The sequence below is a fragment of the Macaca fascicularis genome, chromosome 6 (assembly GCF_037993035.2).
Source record: "Macaca fascicularis isolate 582-1 chromosome 6, T2T-MFA8v1.1".
Lineage (NCBI taxonomy): Eukaryota > Metazoa > Chordata > Mammalia > Primates > Cercopithecidae > Macaca > Macaca fascicularis.
The window spans coordinates 143460478-143484810 of record NC_088380.1 but is presented as its reverse complement, the minus strand read 5'-3'; the positions used below and the strand labels follow the sequence as shown (position 1 = coordinate 143484810).

Here is a 24333-nt window from a genome sequence, read left to right as displayed (position 1 = left end):
TTTCCCAGAAGCAAATTGAGTCCCCTACGAGGCTTTTAGGTTTGATATCCTGAAGCAACTGGAGTGAAGGGAATGTTAAAGAATGATGCTTGGTTAGCCCAGAAGGCCAGAGGAGTGAGCTGCATTTGAATCTAGGAGTTCTGAAGGGGAAACCCTGGAACCCTGCTTGGTCCTGCACTCTTGGGGCCAACAAGAAGGGCTGCTGTCCTTTCCCCTGCATGACAGGCAGCCACAGATGTCAAGATGCAGGCACCCATTTTCTAGTAGTGGTGGGGTGGGCTGGGCTTGACTTTTTGACTACTGCCCAACCAGATTGGCACTTCTTTTTGCTGACCAGTCAGCAGTAAACTCCTCTTGCCTTATGTATTAAAATATCGATATCCTATAAAATTGATGCATAGTATGTAAAATATTGTATACAAAAGCATAGAGCTGGGTAGTGCCAAAGTAAATTATCTCCTCTCATTCAGCAGCCCCTGAGGACAGCGTCGTCAAAGACTACTGACAATCATGACATTCGGTCAAACAAGGGGCCACGTTATGTCCCATAGCCTCTTTTCTGAAAAAAAAAAGGGGGGGTATTTTAAAATGTGTTCTAAGATATTGAATAAATTTAAAAATGGAAAGATTTTATGTTTAAAGCAATAGAGTTTACAATAGCTAGAAAACTCCTCCCAACATTTTTTTTTTTAAATTGAGCACTATATGCCTGTCATGCCTGAGGCTGCTGAAGGGCACAAGACAGTCTTTCCCCTAAGGGAGCTAATAGTCTGATTAACAAGCACGGACAATGAGGGGAAGCATCGGGTTGTAAGAGAGCTCAGAGGAGGAGATGCTGTACTTATTTTACTGGCTTCTGGACAGTGAAGACTTTTCTGCAAAGATGCTGCTTTAAAAAGAGTGGGTACACGGCTGGGTATGGTGGCTCACATCTGTAATCCCAGCACTTTGGGAGGCTGAGATGGGCAGATCACGAGGTCGGAAGATAGAGACCATCCTGGCTAACATGGTGAAACCCCATCTCTACTAAAAATACAAAAAATTAGCCGGGCATGGTGATGGGCGCCTGTAGTCCCAGCCACTTGGGAGGCTGAGGTAGGAGAATGGCGTGAACCCGGGAGGCGGAGCTTGCAGAGAGCTGAGATTGTGCCACTGCACTCCAGCCTGGGCAATAGAGTGAGACTCCATCTCAAAAAAAAAAAAAAAAACAAAAAACAAAAAACAAAAAAAAAAGACTGGGTGCACTTTACCGTATTCTACATTTCACTAAGAAAGGGTTCCTAGTGATGCACATAGAAACTTAATGACCAGGCTGTGAGCAACTGACCCCATCAGGCCCCCCTTGCACTGCCCATCCCTAAACATGACACTCTAGGCCAACCCGATGGCCTCAGGACAGGAAGATCAAGTCAGGCAGAAGGCTAGCAGAGGAGTCATTGAGAATATGTAGATTCTGGATTAAGCTTGCTGGGGTCTGAATCTCCATTCTACAATTGTATGACCTGGAGTCTTATTTTTTTCATCTGTTCATCTGTACCGTGGAAATGATATAGCACCATTTCATAGGACTGTTACAAGGATTCAATGAGAAAATTAAGTACAAAGTGCTTAGAAGCATGCTTTCTATATAGCAACAGACATTCACTTTTATCATTGGCATTCCAGAAAAATACAACTAGCCCTAGAAATCCAGTTTGTGGAATAACCTGAGATTGCATGGCACCTTTGATTCTGAAAAATGATGAGTTTTAAATCTGGGGCATGTCTACAGTAGACTCAATATCCTGAGTATTGAGCTAAGTGTTATTATTTTAGTACATACACTTTCCATTGTGGAAACAAATAATTCTTTAAGAAAACAACTTCTTCTCCCCCAGGGAAATAAGAAAGAAATTATTGTCTGAGTTGATTTGGATTCCATCTCATGGATCTCCTTAGGGGATTGCAGAAGAGAAGAGTGGGGAACAGAGGCAGGCACCTGGCTTGTTTTGCCATTAATGTTCAGACTGCTTGGATTGAAAGGGCCTCTGGGATGCAGTCGGTGCTTCTGGATTATGCTATATTGTTTCATTTCACTGCTATCCTTTTAAAAATATTTTATTTTGGTTTTCCAATATTTTTTGAAATATAAAAGCATAGTTTTTGGTACCACAAGCTATACCTCTCACTCACCATGTTTCTATTATTTCTTTCAGGCATACCCCATTTTAAGCAAATGAAAACACAGATTTATGTCACAGACATGTTAATGTTGGGGATTTTTTCCCCTTTGGAACATATTTTCCTCAAATGATGACTTTTAAACCATTTCACTTAAAAACAACACAAGAAAACACAAAATATTCTAGAGAACCACTAACTCTGTATGTGGGGAGGGAAACAGCCTCAGGAGGGGAGTCAGGTGGGCCTTGGCATCTTCTTGGGGCAGGAAGCTGGGGAGTGAGCAGGGAGGGAAGCACCAGGTTTGGTGGCAGCTGAGATGTGCCTTTTGCTTGGCAGGGTTTGACACTAGCATCCTGCCCATCTGCAAGGACTCCCTGGGCTGGATGTTCAACAAGTTGGACATGAACTATGACCTCCTGCTTGACCATTCAGAGATCAATGCCATCTACCTGGATAAGTACGAGCCCTGTATCAAGCCTCTTTTCAACTCTTGTGACTCCTTCAAGGATGGCAAGCTGTCTAACAATGAGTGGTGCTACTGCTTCCAGAAGCCTGGAGGTAAGGTGGGATGGAGGGGTGGGGTCCCTAGCCCAGGGCAGCCTTGCTGGAGCAGAGGAGGACTGCATATGTCTATGAAGTGGGCAGAGAGCCACAGCCAGAGAATAAATAATTCATTCCATTTAATGCCAGGCCCAAAGTCTCAATTCTTCCAGTTTATTTCTGCTTTTAATGTGGTATACGAGAAAACCCAAGAGTATTAATCAAGGAGTCAGTTACTTCTGTCTGTTCCTTCCTTGGGAAGTCTCTCAACTGTCTGTTTTTTTCCTCTATAAAATGGGTATGGAAACCTTCACTACACAATCCTCTCAATGTAGGACATACCTTACAAACATAAGAGACAATGAATATCATTCTCATTGAGAAAGTCACTTGTCAGTTTCTCTAGGATAAGTTCAGATTTATACTAAGTGTCCTAGACAAGGATATTTTGGTTATAAATAAACTCCAGCTAATGAAAAAAAGAGACAAGATTTGGAAAATAGAAGAAAAGATACTGGGATATTTCATATAACCCAAAGTCAGACAGGTCGGCCTGCTGGGGGATTCAGAGTAGGGACAGGTAGCCAGTGGCAGATGCTCTGACTTTACCTCCCTCTGCCTGGGGGGTGCACCTGAGTATGGCAGTCACAGTTAATGGGACCAGCAGAGACTGGCCCACATCGGGAGAACATACAACTACAGGCATAGCTGGCACATCTCACTGCCAAGAAAGGAGGATGGCTGCTAATATGAAAATATTTAAGTTACGGATGCATAGACAATACACACACAACAAAAATGTGAGCATTCAGTGAAAGGTAAGTACGTGTGCATGAGATTTCAAGATATGTTCTTAAAATTACTAGTCAAAAGGCATGTGCCTTTTAAAATTTGAGCAATATTTCCCATTTGACCTCACCTCCAAAGAGGTTGTAACAATTTTTACTTTCACCAAAAATATATGAGAATACCTATTCTCTATGGCATTACCAAGCTTCTTGATTTATGAGTTAGGTTGAACATCTGTACATACGAAACATTCTTGAAATGTCTATATGTTCTTTGTATATTGTTTCCATCAGGTTCTTGTGTGTTTGTTTTTTAAGGATATTGGAAATTTTCTGGTCATAGGTATTGTAAATATTTTTTCCCAAATTACAGTTCATGCATTTTTGTTAGGGAGAAATTTTAAGATAGCTAAGCTTCTCTATATTTTATGGCTTCTAAGAAGCCATAAATCTTAGAAAGGTATTTCTCACTTTATCTCTTATGTTTCCTTCATAAGAGGAAAACTTTTGTTGTTCACTTAAATTCTGTATTACACAGTCAAGTAGGCTCCCAGCCTCCCTGGAGATGGTCATCCAGTTGCTATACATATTTAATATATATATTTAATTATATATAATATATAAATATATTTTATATATTTAATATATAGCTATATTATATATTTATATTTATATATTTATATAATATAGCTATATATTAAATATATAGCTATATATAATATATATTTAGATCTATTGATCTATATTTAGATCTCTATTATGATCTGTATTTAGATCTATAGATCTATTGCTGAATACTCTGTTCTTACTGTTAATCAGTTTTAGACTTTTAAATCACAGTTGTTTTATAATATGTTTTAGAATCATCCTTTGCTGCCATTAATGTTTTTCTAGAATTTTCCTGGATATTAGTATGTTTCTTTCCCTCTGTGAACTTTAGCATTAGTTTATCCAATTAAAAACAATTCCTATTGGTAATTTTTAAGTATCAGGCAAAATTAGATTGATCAAATAAAAATCAATAGCAGTATAATATGGAATCATTTTGTTTTAGAACAAGGTCTATCAACCAGTGGTGTTACATTTTTTAATTTTGTTCTAACAATTATACTTCCCTTGTATTTTTTATTGTTACCATTGTAAATGAAACAGGGTTTATTTTTGCATTATATTCTCTCCCTGGTGGTTGTTTCAACATTAATTTTGTTCCCAAACACCTTACTAAAATCTCGTTTTGTTTATAAGTTATTCTGGTCAGTTTGCTTAGATTTTTCAGGTGTGCAATCATACCATCTGCAAATAATTTTTCTCTTCATTTTCAATTTTTATACCTCATTTCTCTTTTCTAATTACATTTGTTAGTACCTAAAATCAATGTTAAAATAATGACCATTTAAAAATTTTTGTCGTGTAAATACTTGTAGTGATTCTCAGCATTAGGCCTAGTGGTAGTTTCGGGTTTGAGTTCATATTGTAACATCTGATTTTTAGCCTGGTTTCCTTACAACACAGAGCCTGTGTGTTAATGCTTTGCTGGAGGTAACAGTGCCACAGCTGGCCACATGGGACGTCTCAGGATAGACTGCCCTTACTCTTGCAGTTGCTAAAAGCCAGAACCCCTACCTGTGGCACAGCATCCAGGAAATGCTACCTTTTATAATCCAGATGAAATTTGCTTCTCCTTTCCTTTGATGTTTTCAGTTGATATATTTCTCCTTTACTCTGAAAGCATCTTAAAACAAGAAGTCAACAAAATGTATTTTACAAGCAGTTTCTCTCATGGAACAAGCAGCAAGACCAGGTAGCATTGTGCAGTCTACAGGGTGAGAGTTGTAAATAGTTGCTTAGATACTTTATATGCAAGTGTGGGGCCTGCAGAAAGAGGCAGTATCAGCCAAAGATAAGAGCTCAGAGAACCAGAACTCCTCTGCCAAGGACAGGAGAACCATGAACAAATAGCAGAACTCCCAGAGCCACAAGGTCTGCCAAGGCAAATTATGGTAAAACTCTGAAGAATTTTTGCTTGGAATGAAACTAACTTCTTTTCTATGACATGTATTTTGTCGCTGAGGACCCAGAGGCTGGGACAGGTGAAGAGACTTGCTCAAAGTATTCAGCTAGGAGGTAGCAGAGCCTAAAGTCTCATCGCTGCCTCGCCAGATCTCTTCTGTGTCTTCATATTGTCCTTCAAAGCATGTGTTTTACTTTCCTGGGGTAGTGAGCCATGAGGTCTGAAGTAACCATTCCTATCCATCCTTTTCTACAGCAAAACCTAGGCTATATAAGTATTTGTCACCTTTGGTGGGTTCGTCTGTGGATTCAGAACACTTCCCCACTAATAAGCCTTGGCTGATCACTTGCTTCCTGATAGAAAGGAAAAAGTCTATTATACCACCTATTAGATACTTGGTATTTGCTTGAGTTGGTGCTAGAAAGAAAAATTTCTATACAATATAAGTAGCCCCCAAATACTATTTTAAGTGCATTGTGGTATGAGGTTTGTTTTTTAATTAGTAACACTAATGGCCCAAATTTGTTTTGTTGCATAGTAACAGCATATGGAACAATTGCACTCCCAGGTGTGTCATTGTCTACATTTCACATCAAGAGTGAAGTCAATCATTAGCGATTATACTCCATACCATCTGGAAGCTGACTTTCAGAAATTATTTTTTAGGTCTCCCTTGCCAGAATGAAATGAACAGAATTCAGAAGCTGAGCAAGGGGAAAAGCCTGTTGGGTAAGTACAATTTCTTGCCACTCATTTACCAACAACTAATTAAACCAGCCATGTCCCTTGTAATGATCAGCATGGCAATGGTTATTCAATTAGGGCTAGTGTTTCATGAAAAAAATGCCTTGTTTTACCCCAGGCAGCTGGACATAAACAGAGGACTGCCTGGTTGAGAACTGCTATGTGTTCTTTCGGCAGGAATAGTGGTTGGCCAGGGCTGGAGTCTAGCACCTTCTCCACTGCTAACTCCTCCCTGATCTTAGGCTAAAACAAATGTTGGCTTTTTCTTTCTAAGTAAGATCATTGAATGGTGCTCTCAAGTGCTCTTTCCAGTGCTAAAACTATCAAGTCTAAAAATTACAGCATTTCCTCTATTCCCCAGATAGGGTTGTCTGTTGAAGGAGGCAGATGAGCTGTACTCTCTTCAGAATTTATCAGACAGGGTTGAATGACATGCATGTGCTTAAACCTATTTCTGCCTTCACCTAATCCCTCCAGGAAAGTGTGCAGGCTCTTTGGACACCACGGAAGCAAGTGGGTTGAGTGAATATATGTTCCCCTGACATGCACATCTTGCAGGCCTCTCAAAGTGTCCCTGTTAGCTCCAAGCCTGCCTTCTCCAGCACGTGGAGAAAGTCCTGGCATTTGTCATAGAAACATTGGCCATTCTCATTGGTTTTCTGAAGAAAGGAAGAGCCTGCTTCGCTTTCCTTGCTTTTAAAAAAAGAAGTGTCAGCTGAAACACAGTAATACAGAATTATTCCTGTGAAGCATTCAGAGGCAGGTGCATTCCCCAAGCAGCCTGCCATTTCAGAAGTTTCTCTATTCATTTGAAGGAAATGAATAGAGAAGGAAATGGGCAAGTTTTCTTGCAGATTGTCAAATGTAGGCAGTCTATGAATTCCAGTGATTTCTTCTCAGGATTTTTTGAGCGATTTTAAAATGCATGTAGACTTCCCCAAAGTTGTCATGATTTTGAACTCTTTGGGCCTACATTCTTCTGCTGAGTAAAAGGACGTAAAGATATATTTCTGGTCTGAAGGCAAAGTGGCTGGATCCCCCCTCCCTAGGTTTTTCCAGTGCAAGGACTTGTGTTTATGGATCTCATTTCTCCATGTGGATATTATTTTGAGTGACTTACCTATGATCCACAGGTAGTTGAATAATTAGTACATTGCTGTTTATTAAAACATTCTTTTCATGCAGTATAGATATCTTAAACATTGCCTCATTGGTAAGGGTCACCTGTGATAAGAAGTCTCATTTACCCCAGTGCACATGAATGAAATGCCTACCTTTCTCTTAAACCCCATTTTGTTTTAAAGCCGGCTTTATCAATTTCCTACTTACGGAGATTACTCCAGCTGACTCAGAAAAAATGTCATTTGCTTACAAATTCTTTATGTATTCAGGGGTATACGGAGTCAAATAAATAAAACAAATTATTATCAGCTATAATTATCACATTGTAGATTTAGAGCAGCACCTACTTCTTACCAACCCAGGAGCTCAGCCCATTTTTTCTTTTTCTTTTTGGTCCAAAGAGGAGCCAGCTCTCTACATGTTCTCTTTCTTTGCAGTCCTTGATTATCTGTTCACAAATCTCTTTTTGGGCTACTGACAGCATCTACATTTTCTTTTTTATCTACTGCTCTTTGAAAACTAGGGATAACATGCAATGGCATACACTCCTTAATGAGAGGGTGGGCACCACTAAGCCTCTAACTGTGGCATCAGCAGCCTTTCCTAAGTGATAGATATGGTGTTTCATGGTCTCATTTAATGTCTGAGAATATGGTCATCTTGGTATAGTCTGGTGAGTAGCATGTTCTAGACTAGACCCTAGAGTCAGCTGGGTCTGGGTTTAAGTCTTGATTCAATAAGTCTTGATTCAAAATAGGAGCAATCTGTCCCTCCCATGCCACGCTTTTATTCTGGGATTGTTCCACTAAATAAAAGGCAAATTTGAAAATGTGAGCAAGCTCACAAAAATCAGAAAATTAGGGCATAGAAAGACACAGTGGTAGGCAGGAACCTCTGTTTTCAGGAGGCTGATGTAGATGGTGTTACTACCCAGATTATCTTCCATAGAAGATGCACACTCTCATGAAACACACACACCCTGTAAGGAAAACCAAAACTAAAAACTGTTATAAATAAAGATTACCCACAGTACGATGAGAATCAGGTTGACATCAGACCTACTGTTGGCAACACTGACTTAAGAGAAAATACTGTCTTCAAAGTGCCGAGGGGAAATAACTGTGAACCTACAATTTTAAATTTATCCCAATGATCATTCAAGTGTGATGCCAGAGATACTCTGAAACCATCTAAGATTCAGTCAGCTTACTAGCCACAGACTCACTTAAATATCACTAAAGGATTTATTCTACCAAACAACAAATGATCCCAGAAAGAATTATTCAGATGCAATAATGAAAAAGAAATGACATGGTGCTAACTGTAAATAAAGAAGACCAATAAAATAGTTTTATAGCAACCTAGAATTAAAATTCCAGACAATTGGGGGAAGTGAGAAAAAGGTAGTAAGAATGTGTTAAGCTTCTAGTTTGTTCATGGAAAAAAAAATATATATATATAAATATATATATATAGACTAAATGTAGATTTCTTGATTTCCATAGAAGGCAGGAAAAATGGTAAGTAGGAAACAGATATGGTGGCAGAAATTGTGTAATCACAATAAATGTGAACAGGCCAAAAATATTATTATTGATTAGTATTTTAAAGGAGAGTTATAACAAAAATAATTCCACAGAAAGTTGAAATTAAATGAGGGTAAATACTCTTTTTTAAACAACAGTAATATCTGACAAAGCAAATCTGTTTTTTACAATGCAATCATCTTGCTGAAATATCTCTTTTACTGTATTTTGCCACCAGTTGCTGTATAGACATGCCTTGCTTAGCGACAGGTCCTCAGAAATGTGTCCTTAGGTGACTTTATCATTGTGTAAACATCATAGAGTGTACTCACACAAACCTAGATGGTGTAGCCTATTGCTCCTAGGTACAAACCTGTACATTATTTTATTGTACTGAATACTACAGGCAATTATAACACCATGGGAATCATTTTTATATCTGAACACAGAAAAAGATTAGTAAAAATATGGTGTTGTAATGTTATGGAACCACTGTCACATACACAGTCTGTTGACTAAAACGTCACTATGTGGCACATGACTATACTCATAACTTAAAATGGAATAGAGCTGTAAGGGAGAATTATATCCACAGTGGTCTTCAGAAACTTTGACATTTTCTTCTTGAAACTTACAGTTCAAGTAGACAAAGACTTGTTAGCATTCACACTTACATATGTATTCCTGAATCTAGGCATTGAATGTAGTCTTTCAAACATCTGCCACAGACCATACCACAAAAGCAAATTCAACAAATTTCAAATAAATGATCACAGATCAAACTTACTGGCCACGACACAATAACAATAGAAGTAAAATATGAGATTACTAAACCCCCATACATTTGGTTTCGTGAATACATATTGATCAAATATGAAGTAAAGTAAAATATACAAAATATCTAGAAATGAATGAAAATGAAAGCATGGTATACAAAATACATGGGAAACAACTAAAGTGAAACTTCATAGCTTCAAATGCATTTATAAAAGAAGATCAAAATGAAATTCACTAGATTTAACTTAAACTATAGGAACAACACAATTTTCTGAACAAACTAATGAAATAGACAAACATTTGACAATATGAAGAAGTGAAAAGGCTCAAATAGTGTCATGAATTCAAAAGTAGGATTTAAGCTCATAGAAGAATACTGTAAACTTGTGGTTCTCAAACTTTAGTGTGTACCAGAATTAGCTGGAGGATTAAATAAAGGAACAGATTGCTGAGCCCCACTCTCTAAACCTCAGGTGGGGCCCAAGAACTTGCATTTCTAAGAGGTTTCCAGGTGGTGCCACTGCTGCTTGTCCTGGAACCTCACTTTGAGAACCACTGCTGTAAGTCAATTTATAACAATTATGAAAACCTAGTTGAAATGGATACTATCAGTTACCAAATTTTGGTAATAGAAGACCCAAGTAAATGAAAACCAGGAAATTAATCAAAATACTACTTTCATCCCTCAAAATGGGCACCAGGCTCAAGATATTTTTATGGGCAAATTCTTCAAAAGAGAGATTCTCATAAAAAAATATCTAGAGCTTACCTGAATCATTTTATGAATTAGGAACTTCAATAGAAACAATGCAGAAAACACCAAAACAAAATTATATGCCTCAATCACTGTATTAGTCCATTTTCACACTGCTATGAAGACATACCCGAGACTGGGGTAATTTATAAAGAAAAAGAGGCTTAATGGACTCACAGTTCCACATGGCTGGGGAGGCCTCACAATCATGGCAGAAGGAAAGAGAGCGTGTACAGGGGAACTGCCCTTTACAAAACCATCAGATCTTGTGAGACTTACTGACTATCATTAGAACAGCATGGGAAAAACCCACCCCCATGATTCAATTACCTCCCACAGGGTCCCTCACACAACACGAGGGGATTATGAGAGCTACAATTCAACATGAGACTTGGGTGGGGACACACAGTCAAACCATATCAATCACTTAGTAACATACTTGTAAATTTGTGCCACTAGCAATCCATCTTGTTAAAAGTATATAAAGCATAAAAAACATGATTTTCTCATGTTAAAAATATAATTAATAAGAGTAGTACCCATTCAAGGTTTAAAGGGAAAAATTAGAACTAATCAAAGAAGGAATTTTGCTTAACCTTGGGCAAATTGTTTAACTCCAGTTTATCACTTTTTTTTTTTTTTTTTTTTGCCTATAAACAGCGAGATAGTAATAGCAACACCTTATGGTGATATTGGCATGGCTTGATGAAATAATGCAAGTAAAGCACTTAGCTATTATTACCTCTTTCTTAGAGGCTAGAAGACAGTGACAAGGAATAGCTTAGAACTGTGTGATCCATAGACTGGTGGTGTTCATAGAACATTTGTTACTAGTCAGCACCAAGTGCAGTAGTTAATGCATATAAAAAGTTTTGTAACAATTTCACAGAGTCACTTTATGTGGTTGGGCAAAGTATTGGTAATGCTGGACTTGATATTTACTAGCGGATGCCTTGGGAAGATTAATTTTCCTAGACATCAGTTTCATATTAAAATGTAATGATGGTACGTATCTCTTAGAGTTGCGGGAATAAGAGATTCCGCAAACATATGTGTATGTACACATACATATGTAAGCATGGTTTAGGTCAGTGCCCAGAATAGAAGTGTTCAATACATGAGAGCTATTATCATTCCCATTTAAACACTGACATCCTTAGAGCTCATTGCATTTGGGCCTCTAAAGGTTAAGGGCCCTGTAATTTGACTAATAGCCAATCATCCCCATCCTCTGCTGCTGGCCCTGCAGCAGATATTCTGACATGTGAGCCCTCTTCCCTGTGTTGAGGGGCATTAACCCCCCGTATCTCTGCATGTCTCTGATTAAAGTTGCACCTTTTGTTCCCCAGGGGCCTTCATACCTCGGTGTAATGAGGAGGGCTATTACAAAGCCACACAGTGCCACGGCAGCACGGGGCAATGCTGGTGTGTGGACAAATATGGGAATGAGTTGGCTGGCTCCAGGAAACAGGGTGCTGTGAGCTGTGGTGAGTAAGGCCTCCTGCATCAGCCCCACAACGACCTGGGTGGCCTGTGGGTCCTCACTGTGTAAGGATCTCTGCAGAAGAATGTCGAGAGGTAACTCCAGTCTACATTAAGTTCTTAATAGAGGCATAGTAACCCTGAAATCACATGAGCTCACATGTAGCTAGCTTGGCAAGTGACAGGAACTCACTATGAACAGAGAAGGGAGTTAGACAGAACTGCTGTAGGCAAAGAGCAACTTAGGCTGCCTTCACTTCTCATTTAGGGTTGTAAACATCCTGGGAAGGTAGGAGCATCTCAAGAATTCTAGGGCTCTTAAGAGAACAAGTTTGTAATCTGTGCCCTGAAGACTCACCTCAGTGGGGCAGGGATGTTCCTGTTTTCAGAAAGTAAACTGCTTGGTTTTACCCTACAATTAAGTTACATGCAAAGGAACCCCTGACGTGGGTCATGAGGTATAAGTGGAAACTAACCTCAACTCTTTTCTTCAATCTTTCAGAAGAGGAGCAGGAAACCTCAGGGGATTTTGGCAGTGGTGGCTCCGTGGTCCTGCTGGATGACCTAGAGGATGAACGGGAGCTGGGACCAAAGGACAAAGAGGGGAAGCTGAGGGTGCACACCCGAGCCGTGACAGAGGATGATGAGGATGAGGACGACGACAAAGAGGATGAGGTCGGGTACATATGGTAGTGCCCACAAGAAAGAGGACACAAGTTTTGCACAAAATTGCAAGTCACTTCCTATTCCTGCATTTGTATCTAAGACTGCAAGGCACCAAGGTCTCTTCTCCATTGTTGCTCTCTATACCCGACCTAAGGTTTGGAAGACAACTGCTTGTTCCCAGAGGATTCTGATTTTGCATATGTTTGTATGGGAGAAAGGGTGTTGTGTTTTGTTGTTGTTTATTTTTTGGATAGGGAAATGGCTGACTTAATTAGAGCCTCCTTCCTTCCTGTGAGATTTTTCCAACAAGCATGTGATTTATGTGGAATTCTGACAGTGCAGGGAGCCCCCACCCTCTTAAACGTCAAAGTCCCTTTTTGATTACCCACACTGGTGGTTATTACAGCATGGTTCCCAGCCTTACAGTGTCTAAGTGCTTTTCTTGTGTCCTGTAGATGTCGTGAAAAACAAAAAACACACCACACTGTACCTTTTCCCCCTGCCCCCATTACTCCCAGTGTTTATTATTAAAAATTAGTTTTTTTCACATCATTATATCTGGCTTCCTATAAACAACAGCCTTAATTCAGTCAAGACTCCCTTTGGGGAATTCATTTTATTAAAAATTGGTGTCTGGATATTTCTCTGTACATGCATAAAGACTGTGTGTGTGCCCTGCACACATACCTCTCAGAAAAAGTGTTTGGGTATCTTAAAAACTCACTTGAAAAACAATGATAAATCTGTCAGCTTATCCAGACCTGGAACAAAATTTCTAGAAGAAGAAATTTGTATCAAAGTCCTTTTTTGCACTAACAGTTGGCTCTTGTAGCCTGCAGGCTGGGGAGGTCTCTTCTCTGTGCATCAGCAGAGTTACTGAAAGCCTCTGATTGAGCAAAAACCTCCGTTTGCCTAAATCACTTTTCTCGCAGAAGCCATGCGACTCCCACACGACACGGGCAGCTTCACAAGCCATCTCTTTCATTTCTGCTTGAAGCCCCCTTGGCTGCAGCAATCCTGTATGCCATAGGTTCCTTCCTTCCTTACCTACTCAAGGGCTTTTTCTAAGGCATGCACACATATCCCCTGTTCTCTGAGAAGAGAGTACTATGGTGTTCCTTAAGAGAAGAACATTTCTAATTCTGAACTCAATGTTTTGCTTTTACTCCCTTTCTACTGACAAATCATGATAAGGGCACAAAAGCTGTACAGATTTTTTTTTTTAACCACTCAATCCCAAATGGAGGCCTACAAAGAACGTCATAATAGCACATGGAAGCAAACCCTGGGTTTTTAAGAGCAAATTCTGTCCCCCTCTCACTCCCCACAAATGACAAGATACTAATGAAGAAAGTTCTTCACCATACTGTTTGTTTTAACTAAACTCACTCCTCCAAACTTGGTAGGGTCATCATCCCTACATTCCTTAGGATTTCTCTCCCTATCAAGCTGGCCCAGATACCAGTACCAAACAGTAGTCTCTGAAGTTCCCCCATTTCCTTCAGTACCAGTCTGTAAGCTCCTGCCCCATCTGGTTTTCATCTACCAGGATGCCCTCATCAGAATCAACCATGCAAGCAAGCCTTTCTGGCCCACATGTCTATGTCTTGCCTTCCCCACCAACTTCAGCCTGTCCACACAAAAGCCACATAAACTCAAGCAGAAATATGTTCAACCAAACCATGATCACAGTGGCAGCTGACCAATTCGCCATCCCAGATTGACCATTTGGATGTACCAACTCACCTTAAATTAGCATGTTCCAATCCTTGCATTGGCTGAATAAAGTGGCATCATACCTACAGCTGGTCTTAGATAGGAAATGAACTACTTGATATAGCAAAGTCTGTTGGCTTTGTAAATAACCCTGAGGTTTTGTACTTACTTTCCCCATAGGAAGACAGACCATAGGCAAACTCTGTATTGGGATCTCAACTCCATCACCTTTGTTTCAATATTCTTTTCTCTCTTGAACAAAACTGAGATGATAATTTAGAAAACAGGTGCTTAATTGTAACAACATTACTATAAAGTGTATTAAAAATCAAGACATTATAAAATCTCAGTTTAGATCACCAAAGAAAATCATTGTTACTATCTGCTTTGAGCTTAGGAAAATGTACAAGAGAACAGATTAAAATTGAAAAATTGATTTCACTTAGAAAAACTTCTAGGAACAGGGTGAACCACTGATTTTAATTTGCCTAATTATCTTATGACAAGTATCAAATTAAGATGACACTTAAAGATCCTTAGCATTAACTTAATGATGGAGAAGAGTGCTCAATAGACAATTCCCGGTAAGGCAATGAGATGCCATTTTCAGAGGCATTCTAAGAAGATATTTTGATTCATCAAAATATTATATAAAAAGCCCTCATCAGACTGGAACCCCCAAATCGATGGAGCCACATTAGTAATACTTTTCATGCCTCACTTTGACATGACAGCATGAGATTTTTAAAAGATCTTTAATATTTTCCATGAGTACTAAAGATTATGAGTTACCTTATGCTTAGAAGTAGAATGTTTGCTTTCTTCATTTTGGAAATAGTCCTCCGAAAAGTCCACTTGTACCAGTGACAAGGAGTCACTTGTACAGTGACCAAGTACACATAAAATACTGATTATAAAAATAATATGGTGATAAACTAGTCCCTTGTTTGATACAGGTATTAAGCTGAATCTTCACGAATTCACTTTTGAAAAGTTCTTAATGAACAGTTTTATTCTTATTCCATAAACAACTCTTTTAATACAATTTCCTTGGTATCCAACTTAAATCCCAGAATTTTGTTCCACCCTGCTTAGTTGTTTGCTTATGAAGGTATTCTTGTTTCTACCAATATTCTAGGCATGAGAATACCTTATTACTGAGTTGGAGGTTTTGTATCTCTTTCTCCTCCTTTATGCCCATTTTCTTACCCACAGTGGCAAATGACAATGTGTCTGTTCAGGTCTGCCCCCACCACTCATCCCAGGATGCCACTCGCATTTTTTTCTTGTTACTTGACCACGCTGTACAGTAACATCCAAGAGCCCGTTCTACAGTGGGTGGTTTTGGTCTTTTTATAACTTTTTCTCAAAGTCACTGATGTTTGTCCCTGTTAAATGTATAGCATTGTAATGAGAGCCCATCAAATCCTGAGTGTCAGTTTGTTGTCCCTATTGTAGATGAAATAGTGACGTAGCAAAAACCTAGTAAATTCTGAATGCTTTTCCACGTAGACTTATCTGGAATGTGAACACAACTCTTTGGTTAATAATAAATGCTTAACTGTAGTCCTGAGTAGGTGCATTTCTGTCTGTCTCAATAAATTTTACTTTGTCTGCAACATCTGAGTGTTTGTATTTCATTGGGTGGAATGTACATTTAGAAGGTCATGTCCCACACGCAATCACTACAGTATAGTATGAGCAGACACAGGGGATAGCTAATAAGGCTCTGTCGGGACTTCTGATTGTGGTGGGGAGGTCTGCCTGCCGGTGGTCTAGCCTGGCGCCTGCAGCACCTCTGGCACATACATGCCCTGTGCTACTCAGTCTAGACCATGGGTCCCCAAAACCTGGGTCACAGACCAATACCAGTCCATGGCCTTTTAGGAACCTGGTTGCATAGCAGGAGGTGAGCAGCGGGTGAGTGAGTGAAGCTTCATCTGTATTTGCAGCCACTCTTCATCACTTGCATTACTGTCTGAGCTCTGCCTCCTGTCAGATCAGCAGTGGCATTAGATTCTCATAGGAGTGAGAACCCTATTGTGAACTGCGCATGCAAGATATATAGGTTGCATGCTCCTCATGAGAATCTAATCCCTGATGATGTGTCACTGCCTCCCATCACCCCCAGATGGGACTATCTAGTTGCAGGAAAACAAGCTCAGAGCTTCTATTGATTCTACGTTATGGTGAGTTATATAATCATTTCATTATATATTACAATGTAGTAATAATAGAAATAAAGTACACAATAAATGTAATGCACTTGAATCATCCTGAAACCATCTCCCTCACCCCTAGGTCCATGGAAAAATTGTCTTCCATGAAACCTGTCCCTGGTGCCAAAAAGGTTGGAGACCACTGGTCTACAACCACTCACCTGAGCCCTTCTTTTGGCTGCCTTTGCCTCTCTCAGGCTCCAGCTTTACTCCTTGCCTATCAGATTTCACTCTTGTCATCCTGTTTACAACCTTAAAGTTTTTAAACTCTGCTTATCCTTTCCCTCCCCAGCCAGTTATTCTCCAATTCTCTGAAAAACAAACAAAAAACAACACAACTTACCTCTCTTCCCTTTATGGGGACCCTAGGGTCTCCTCTCTTTGTGAATACACCACATATTTGTCAAACATCAGAAAGCACCCAAACTGGAACAGGAATTATTTCCATTTCCCTTCTATCCACTTTTGGGCCAATGTGTCTATGACTTAATTATACCCTGAGTGAGTAATTTCTCCATGAGCTGAGGTAGAAACTATCTTATGAATAATTCCATTCCTTTACCCTCTGGACTAAATTTTACAGACAATTTACAGATTGACAGTTCAAGAAAAGTTGCTTCATAAATCCGCAAAATAACTAAGCAGGAGAACAAGGACCAATGTAAAGTCTCTGAGGTAGTTAAAGGGTACATTAAAGAGTTGTTGGCGTTTGTGAACACACTTCAAATTCCTCTCAAATCAGCAGGTAAAACCCCACATTTCTCCTAAAGTTGCACCTTCATGGATGCCATGTTAGTATGTTAAAGGCCAAGACTAACAGAAGAAGAATTGGAAGCCAATTTTCGAGCTTTGTTTATAGAGCTGAACATAAAGGTCACGGTAGTTTCTTAAAGTTCTTAGTGGTAAGATTTGCTTTGATATATTGACTTAAAGGAAGATTTTAAAAATATTCATTCAACAAACCTTTATAGATTAATTGGTAGATTTATAGATTTCACTCTGTTGGATGGATGGATGGCACCATGGGCAGGAAACATACTCAGTTCTAGGAATATAAAAGTGAGTAATATCTGGTACCCGCTTGAAAAAGTTATTACCACCTTGAACAAGACAAGTGTAAATAATTTTTATTTTTTTATTTTTTTGAGATGGAGTCTTGCTCTGTCACCAGGCTGGAGTGCAGTGGCACAATCCTGGCTCACTGCAACCTCTGCCTCCCAGGTTCAAGCGATTCTCCTGCCTCAGCCTCCCAGTAGTTGGGATTACAGGCATGTGCCACCGCACCTGGCTAATTTTTGTATTTTTAGTAGAGACGGGGTTTCACCATGTTGGCCAGGATAGTCTTGATCTCTTGACCTTGTGATCCGCCTGCCTTGGCCTCCCAAAGTGCTGGGATTATAGGCGTGAGCCACCAAGCCCAGTCAATAATTCTTTTAGAAAAATAGGTTGAGGCTGGATGTGGTGGCTCACACCTGTAACTCCAGCACGTTGGGAGGCTGGGGAGGGCAGATGTCTTAAGCTCAGGAGTTTGAGACCAGCCTGGGCAACATGGTGAAATCCCATCTCCACTAAAAACACAAAAATCCGTTGGGCATGGGGGTGGGCGCCTGTAATCCTGGCTACATGGGAGGCTGAGGTAGAAGAATTGCTTGAATCCAGGGGGCAGAGGTTGCAGTGAGCCAGGATCACACCACTGAACTCCACTCTGGGCAACAGAGTGAAATTCCATCTCAAAACAACAAACAAAAAAAAAACAAAAACAAAACAAAACAAAACTAGCTGGGCACAGTGGCATGTGCCTCTAGTCCCAGCTACTTCAGAAGCTGGGGTGGAAGGATCACTTGAGCCTGGGAGGTCAAGGCTGCACTGAGCCATAATCGCACCACTGCATTCCAGCCTGGGTGACAGAGTGAGATCCTGTCTTAAAAAAAAAAAAAAAAGGATTGACATTGTCATGATCAAAATGGGTCGATGTTGAGGGCAGTAGCTACTCAACCCTTGTTAAACTTGCCTTTCTTGGTTCTTTTTATTCATCATTCCCTGGCTTTCCTCCTGCCTCTCTAGACATTCCTTTTAGGTTTCCTGTATATTCTTTTGTTCAACCAGTTGTTAGTATGGGTGTACCTCAGATCTGCATCCCTGTCCCACTTCTACCTTTACATGCTTTCTCTGGACAATCTTATCTATGTCTATGGTTTTAAACATTTCCATTCTGAGATGCCCCCAATCGGTATCTCAAGTGTAAGTTTTGATTTCTGCTCCATTCTGAAACAATCACCTGCCATTTAGATAATTCTACTTGAATTTTTCACTGACACCTCAATTGCAAATTTTAAAAAAATCCAAATGACAGAATGAAATATATAAGAAGTATACTTATGACAATAGGAGTCAGCAAGGCTTTTCTTAAGTCCTAGCACACAGGAGCCAAATGGAGAAGATGGAAAAATTTGCCTCCATCAAAATTAGTAACATAAACTTAAACAAGAGACTAAAAAAGATATAGGTGACATAAAAGAGATGGAAGATTAAGGTCTAATATATGTATATATTTTACAACTTCATAAGAAAAATACAACCCAACAGACTAATGGTCAAAAGATAAAAACAAGCAATTTATAGAAGACACTAATGGCAGTGAAACTATATCTGATCTTATCCATGATCAGAGAAATACAAATTAAAGCAGTGATATATTATCACCCAGAAAAGAATCTTGATCACATCAAGTATTGATGAGTGTGCAGGGTAAGGAGCCCTCTCGTATGCTGTACAGTCAGAGGAGCCATGTGGAGGGTAATTTGGCAACAGCTCCAAAAATAAGAATGTACACCCTAGGACTTAGTAAGTCCACTTCTCCATAACTACTTCTGGAAAAACAAAAATTATACTAATTTATAAAGTTATATGTAAAAGTATATCCATTTGTTAGAACAGGAAACTTGGAAAAAGCTAAATACTAATCAGTGGTGACATTGGGTGAGTCAAAACTGTGGAATACTATGTAGCAATTAAAAAGAATAAAGTAACTTCTATACACTGACTTGGAAAAACCTATAAAATATTGGTTGTATGGGGAAAAATCAGATGACATACAAAGTATAAAATATGTAAGTTAGATATCTAAAAGCTGATACTCTCCATTTTCTTAGTGTAGGTGTGGAAATTTACAGAACAAGTCCTGAAAAGATACACATCAACCTGTTAGGAGTGGTAACCTCTGAGGGAAGAACTGGGATTGGGGCAGGTGGCCAATGAGGACATCAACCTCATCTCTAAGTTTCACTTTTTAAAAAGATTATGAAGCAATACACCATAATGTCTTGTGGGATTTAAAAATTAATGATATAAAAATAAGTCATCAGGTTCCTCTTTAAACTGGCTGTTCCAACAGCCCTTAGCTTCAGAAATGGTACCACTATGCCATTATCTCCCAGTCTCAACCTGTAACAAGTCACTAAATTCTGTTGATTCCTCTAAATATCTATTCCTCTCTATCCTACCACCATTGCCATGGTTCTGACCTTTGTCATTTGTCTTAACAGTCCAAGGAGTTTCTTAACTAGTGACCCTGCTTCATCCTTGCCTAACTCTAATCTATCCCACATGCGACTGCTGCTGGAGTCTTTTATTCTCAAAGGCAAATCTGATCATATCATTGCCTACTTAATTTCAAGGTTTCCTGTCATCTTCAGGCCCAAATCTGAACTAACTGCCGTGGCAAACAGCCTCTTTTGTAATTGATCCTTTGCACTTCTTCATTCCCTTATATTTATATTCCTCACTTCTCAAGTGCTTTTTCCCAAGTATCTCCACTCTTATCAAGCTTCTGCCAGTGCTCCTGCTGGTTTATTTACTGGCATTATTCCTCCTCTATAAATCCTTCTAGATTACTCCCCAAACCAGGGATTCCTTCTTTTTCTAGCACCCTATGTGTGTCTGTCAATATAGCACTTGGCCACTTCCCATGTTCAATTCTCTAATCAAACATGAGTCCTTTGAAAGCAAGACATGTTGCAAAATGGTTGACTATGGACGTTCCAAGCCTTCATTCTCCCCGCAGAAACACCAAAAAAACAAACAAAAACCAAATCAAAACTGGTTAAAATAACCTTAAAGGAGCTCTGTAAAATATGTTAAAGGTCTACAGCAACAAAGTCAACACTTGATCAAGAGAAGGTCACATTCATAATAGTAGGTCTTCTCTGTTTTCTCTGGTTCAAAGGAGGTCCTTGGTCTGGAGGAGGTGGCTGCTCAGTTACTGAACCAGAGGGAACAGAGAACATGTTATTTGCAAAGTTTTAACTTGTCTGGAGGCTTCCTAAAGGGCTAGTCTCTGTTTCACCTAACTTGAATCTCAGGTTGAGAAAAGCAATGGACACTATCCATCAAAGCTCCAGGAGGACTACAGGCCTGCAGATGCCTGGGGCAAGAGGTTTTGGTAGAGGCATATAATATGTCATCTAAGGCTCTGAAGAGAAGCTGGGTTAAAATTCTCTGTAAAGCAGCCATGCACATGGAAAAATAAAAAGGCACACACAGGCCCAAGCAAGATATATACTCAGGCCCAATGCATGAGAACACTTTAAGATCTCACCATGGGCTGATCCTGAAACTCAGACTTGCCTAGTTAATTAGCAAAGGACTGCCCTGGAACAGTGAAAGTCTGCAAAGACTGAAAGAGATGGATGTTTTTTCAAATGCTCAATTTGTAACAAAAAATTGCAAGGTATACAATGCAACAGAAAAACATAGCCCATTCAAAGGAAAAAAGCAAGGTGGCAAAAATTTTCCCTGAAGAAGCATAGGACCTACTAGACAAAGACTTTAAAACAACTATTTTATATATATATATATATATATATATATATATATATACACACACACACACACACACACACACACATATACATACACACACACATTTATATATATACACATACATACACACACACACACATACGCTTAAAGAGCTAAAGGAGCCAGGCATGGAGGCACATGCCTATACTCCCAGCTACTTGGGAGGCTGAGGTGGGAGGACTGCTTGAGCTCAGGAGTTTGAGACTGCAGTGAGCCCTGATCACCACTGCTCTGCGGCCTGGGTGACAATGAGACCTTTTCTCAAAAAAAAAAAAAAAAAAAGCTAGAGGAAAACATGGACCAAAAACTCAAGGAGATAAGAAAAATGATATATGAATAAAATAAAAATATGAACAAAGAGACATAAATTATAAAAAGGAAGTAGGCCAGGTGTGGTGGCTCATGCCTGTAATCCCAGTATATTGGGAGGCCAAGGCGGGTGGATAACTTGAGGTCAGGAGTTTGAGACCAGCCTGGTCAACATGGTGAAACCCCATCTCTACTAATAATATAAAATTAGTGAGTGTGGTAGTGCACTCTTGTAATCCCAGCTACTCGGGAGGCTGAGGCAGGAGAATTGCTTGAATCCGGGAGGCAGAGGTTGCAGTGAGCCAAGATTGAACAACTGCACTCCAGCCTAGGCAACAAGAGTGAGATTCCATCTCAAAAAAAAAAAAAAAAAAAAAAACCAGGAAGTATTAGACATTCTGGAGCTGAAAAATACAGTAACTGAATTTATGAATTCACTAGGAGAGTTTAACAGTATATTTGAGCAGGTAGAAGAAAGAATCCAGAAAACTTGTAGATAGGACATTTGAAATTAACAAGTCTGAGAAACAGAAAGAAAAAAGAAGAAAAGCAAGTAGAACTTAAGGAACTTCTGGGACATCATAAGATGGACCAATATGCACATTAAAAGCAGATTCCAGAAGAAGAGATAAAGGTTTACAGGGATTACTTGTGAAAAATTAGAGCTGAAAATGTCTCAAGTTTGAGGAGACACCTAACATTACAAATCCAAACAGCTCAGTGAACTTTAGGTGAGATAAACCCAAAGAGATCCACACCAAAATACATTATAATTAAACTGTTGAAAGCCAAAGCCAAAGAGAGAATCTTGAAAGTAGCAAGGGAGAAATGATTCATCAAATACAAAGACTCCTCAGTAAATTATAAGCTGATTTTTCAGTAGAAACCTTGGAGACCAGAAAGGAATGAAATATTTGAAGTGCTGAAAGAAAAAAAAATTTGTCTGCCAAGAATTCTCTACCCAATACAAATGTACTTCAAAAATGAGGGAGAAATTAATACATTCCTAGGTAAATTCCAAAGCTAATGGATTTCTGTACCGCTAGACCTGCCCTATAAAAAAGTGCTAAATGGAGTCCTTCAAGTTGAAATGAAAGGATGCTGAACAGTAACTCAGAGCCATACAAAGATATAATTTCCTTAAAGGTAAAGGTAAATATATAGTCAAATATAAAAACCAATATTATTGTAATTTTGGTTCATAATAGTTTTCAACTTCTATGGGATTTAAAATGCAAATAAAAAATAATTATAAATCTAGGTTAATGTGTACACAATATATAAAGATGTAATTTGTAACAATAACAAAGTTGAGGGGGGTGGAGCTGTAAAGGAGTAGAATTTTTGTATACAGTTGAAGTTTGCCGAGACCAGCTCTGTCAGGGACACCCTAGCCCAGCAACACTAGAGGAATTAAAGACACACACACAGAAATATAAAGGTGTGAAGTGGGAAATCAGGGGTCTCACAGCCTTCAGAGCTGAGAGCCCTGAACAGAGATTTACCTACATATTTATTAACAGCAAACCAGTCATTAGCATTGTTTCTATAGATATTAAATTAACTAAAAGTATCCCTTATGGGAAACAAATTGGTGGGCCGAATTAAAGGAATAGGTTGGGCTAGTTAACTACAGCAGGAACATGTCCTTAAGGCATAAATTGCTCATGCTATCATTTGTGGCTAAAGAATGCCTTTAAGCGGTTTTCCGGCCTGGGCGGGCCAGGTATTCCTTGCCCTCATTCCTGTAAACCCACAACCTTCAAGCTTGGGCGTTAGGGCTATTATGAACACGTTACAGTTGCTGCAGAGATTTTGTTTATGGTCAGCTTTGGGGCCAGTTTATGGCCAGATTTTGGGGGGCTTGCTCCCAACAAAGTTATTACCAATTTAAAATAGATTGTTATAAATTTATTTATTATTTATTTAATTTATTTTTGAGATGGAGTCTCGCTGTGTCACCCAGGCTGGAGTGCAATGGCGCGATCTTGGCTCACTGCAAGCTCTGCCTCCTGGGTTCATGCCATTCTCCTGCCTCAGCCTCCCTAGTAGCTGGGACTACAGGCACCCACCATCATGCTCGGCTAATTTTTTGTATTTTCAGTAGAGATGGGGTTTCACCGTGTTAGCCAGGATGGTCTCGATCTCCTGACCTCATGATCCGCCTGCCTTGGCCTCCCAAAGTGCTGAGATTACAGGCGTGAGCAACCACACCAGGCCTGTTATAATTTTAAGATGTAATTTTCATAGTAACCACAAATAAAATATCTATAGAATATACACAAATGGAAATGAGAAGGGAATCAAGACATGTGACTACAAAATAAATCAACTAAATCTGGCCCGGTGTGGTGGCTTACACCTGTAATCCCAGCACTTTGGGAAGCCGAAACGGGTGGATCCCCTGAGGTCAGGACTTCGAGACCAGCCTGATCAACATGGTGAAACCCATTTCTACTAAAATTACAAAAATTAGCTGGGCGTGGTGGTATATGCCTGTAATGCCAGCTACTCAGGAGGCTGAGGCAGCAGAATCACTTGAACGCAGGGGGCAGATATTGCAGTGAACTGGGGTCTTGCCGCTGCACTCCAGCCTGGGCAACAGCGAGACTCTGACCAAAACACACACACACACACACACACACACACACACACA

The 24333-nt window shown here is 39.5% G+C and overlaps 1 protein-coding gene across 1 annotated transcript in view; it reads left to right on the top strand.

The window, feature by feature from the left end:
* The window catches only part of SPOCK1 (SPARC (osteonectin), cwcv and kazal like domains proteoglycan 1), a 520870-nt gene extending 504962 nt beyond the window's left edge, over positions 1–15908 (top strand). The window contains exons 8-11 of the mRNA XM_005557859.4: positions 2500–2721; positions 6169–6231; positions 11775–11912; positions 12410–15908. Coding sequence (XP_005557916.1) covers positions 2500–2721; positions 6169–6231; positions 11775–11912; positions 12410–12600 — 614 coding nt within the window. The 3' untranslated portion in view covers positions 12601–15908. The remainder of the gene's footprint in view (positions 1–2499; positions 2722–6168; positions 6232–11774; positions 11913–12409) is intronic.
* Positions 15909–24333: the final 8425 nt, after the last annotated feature.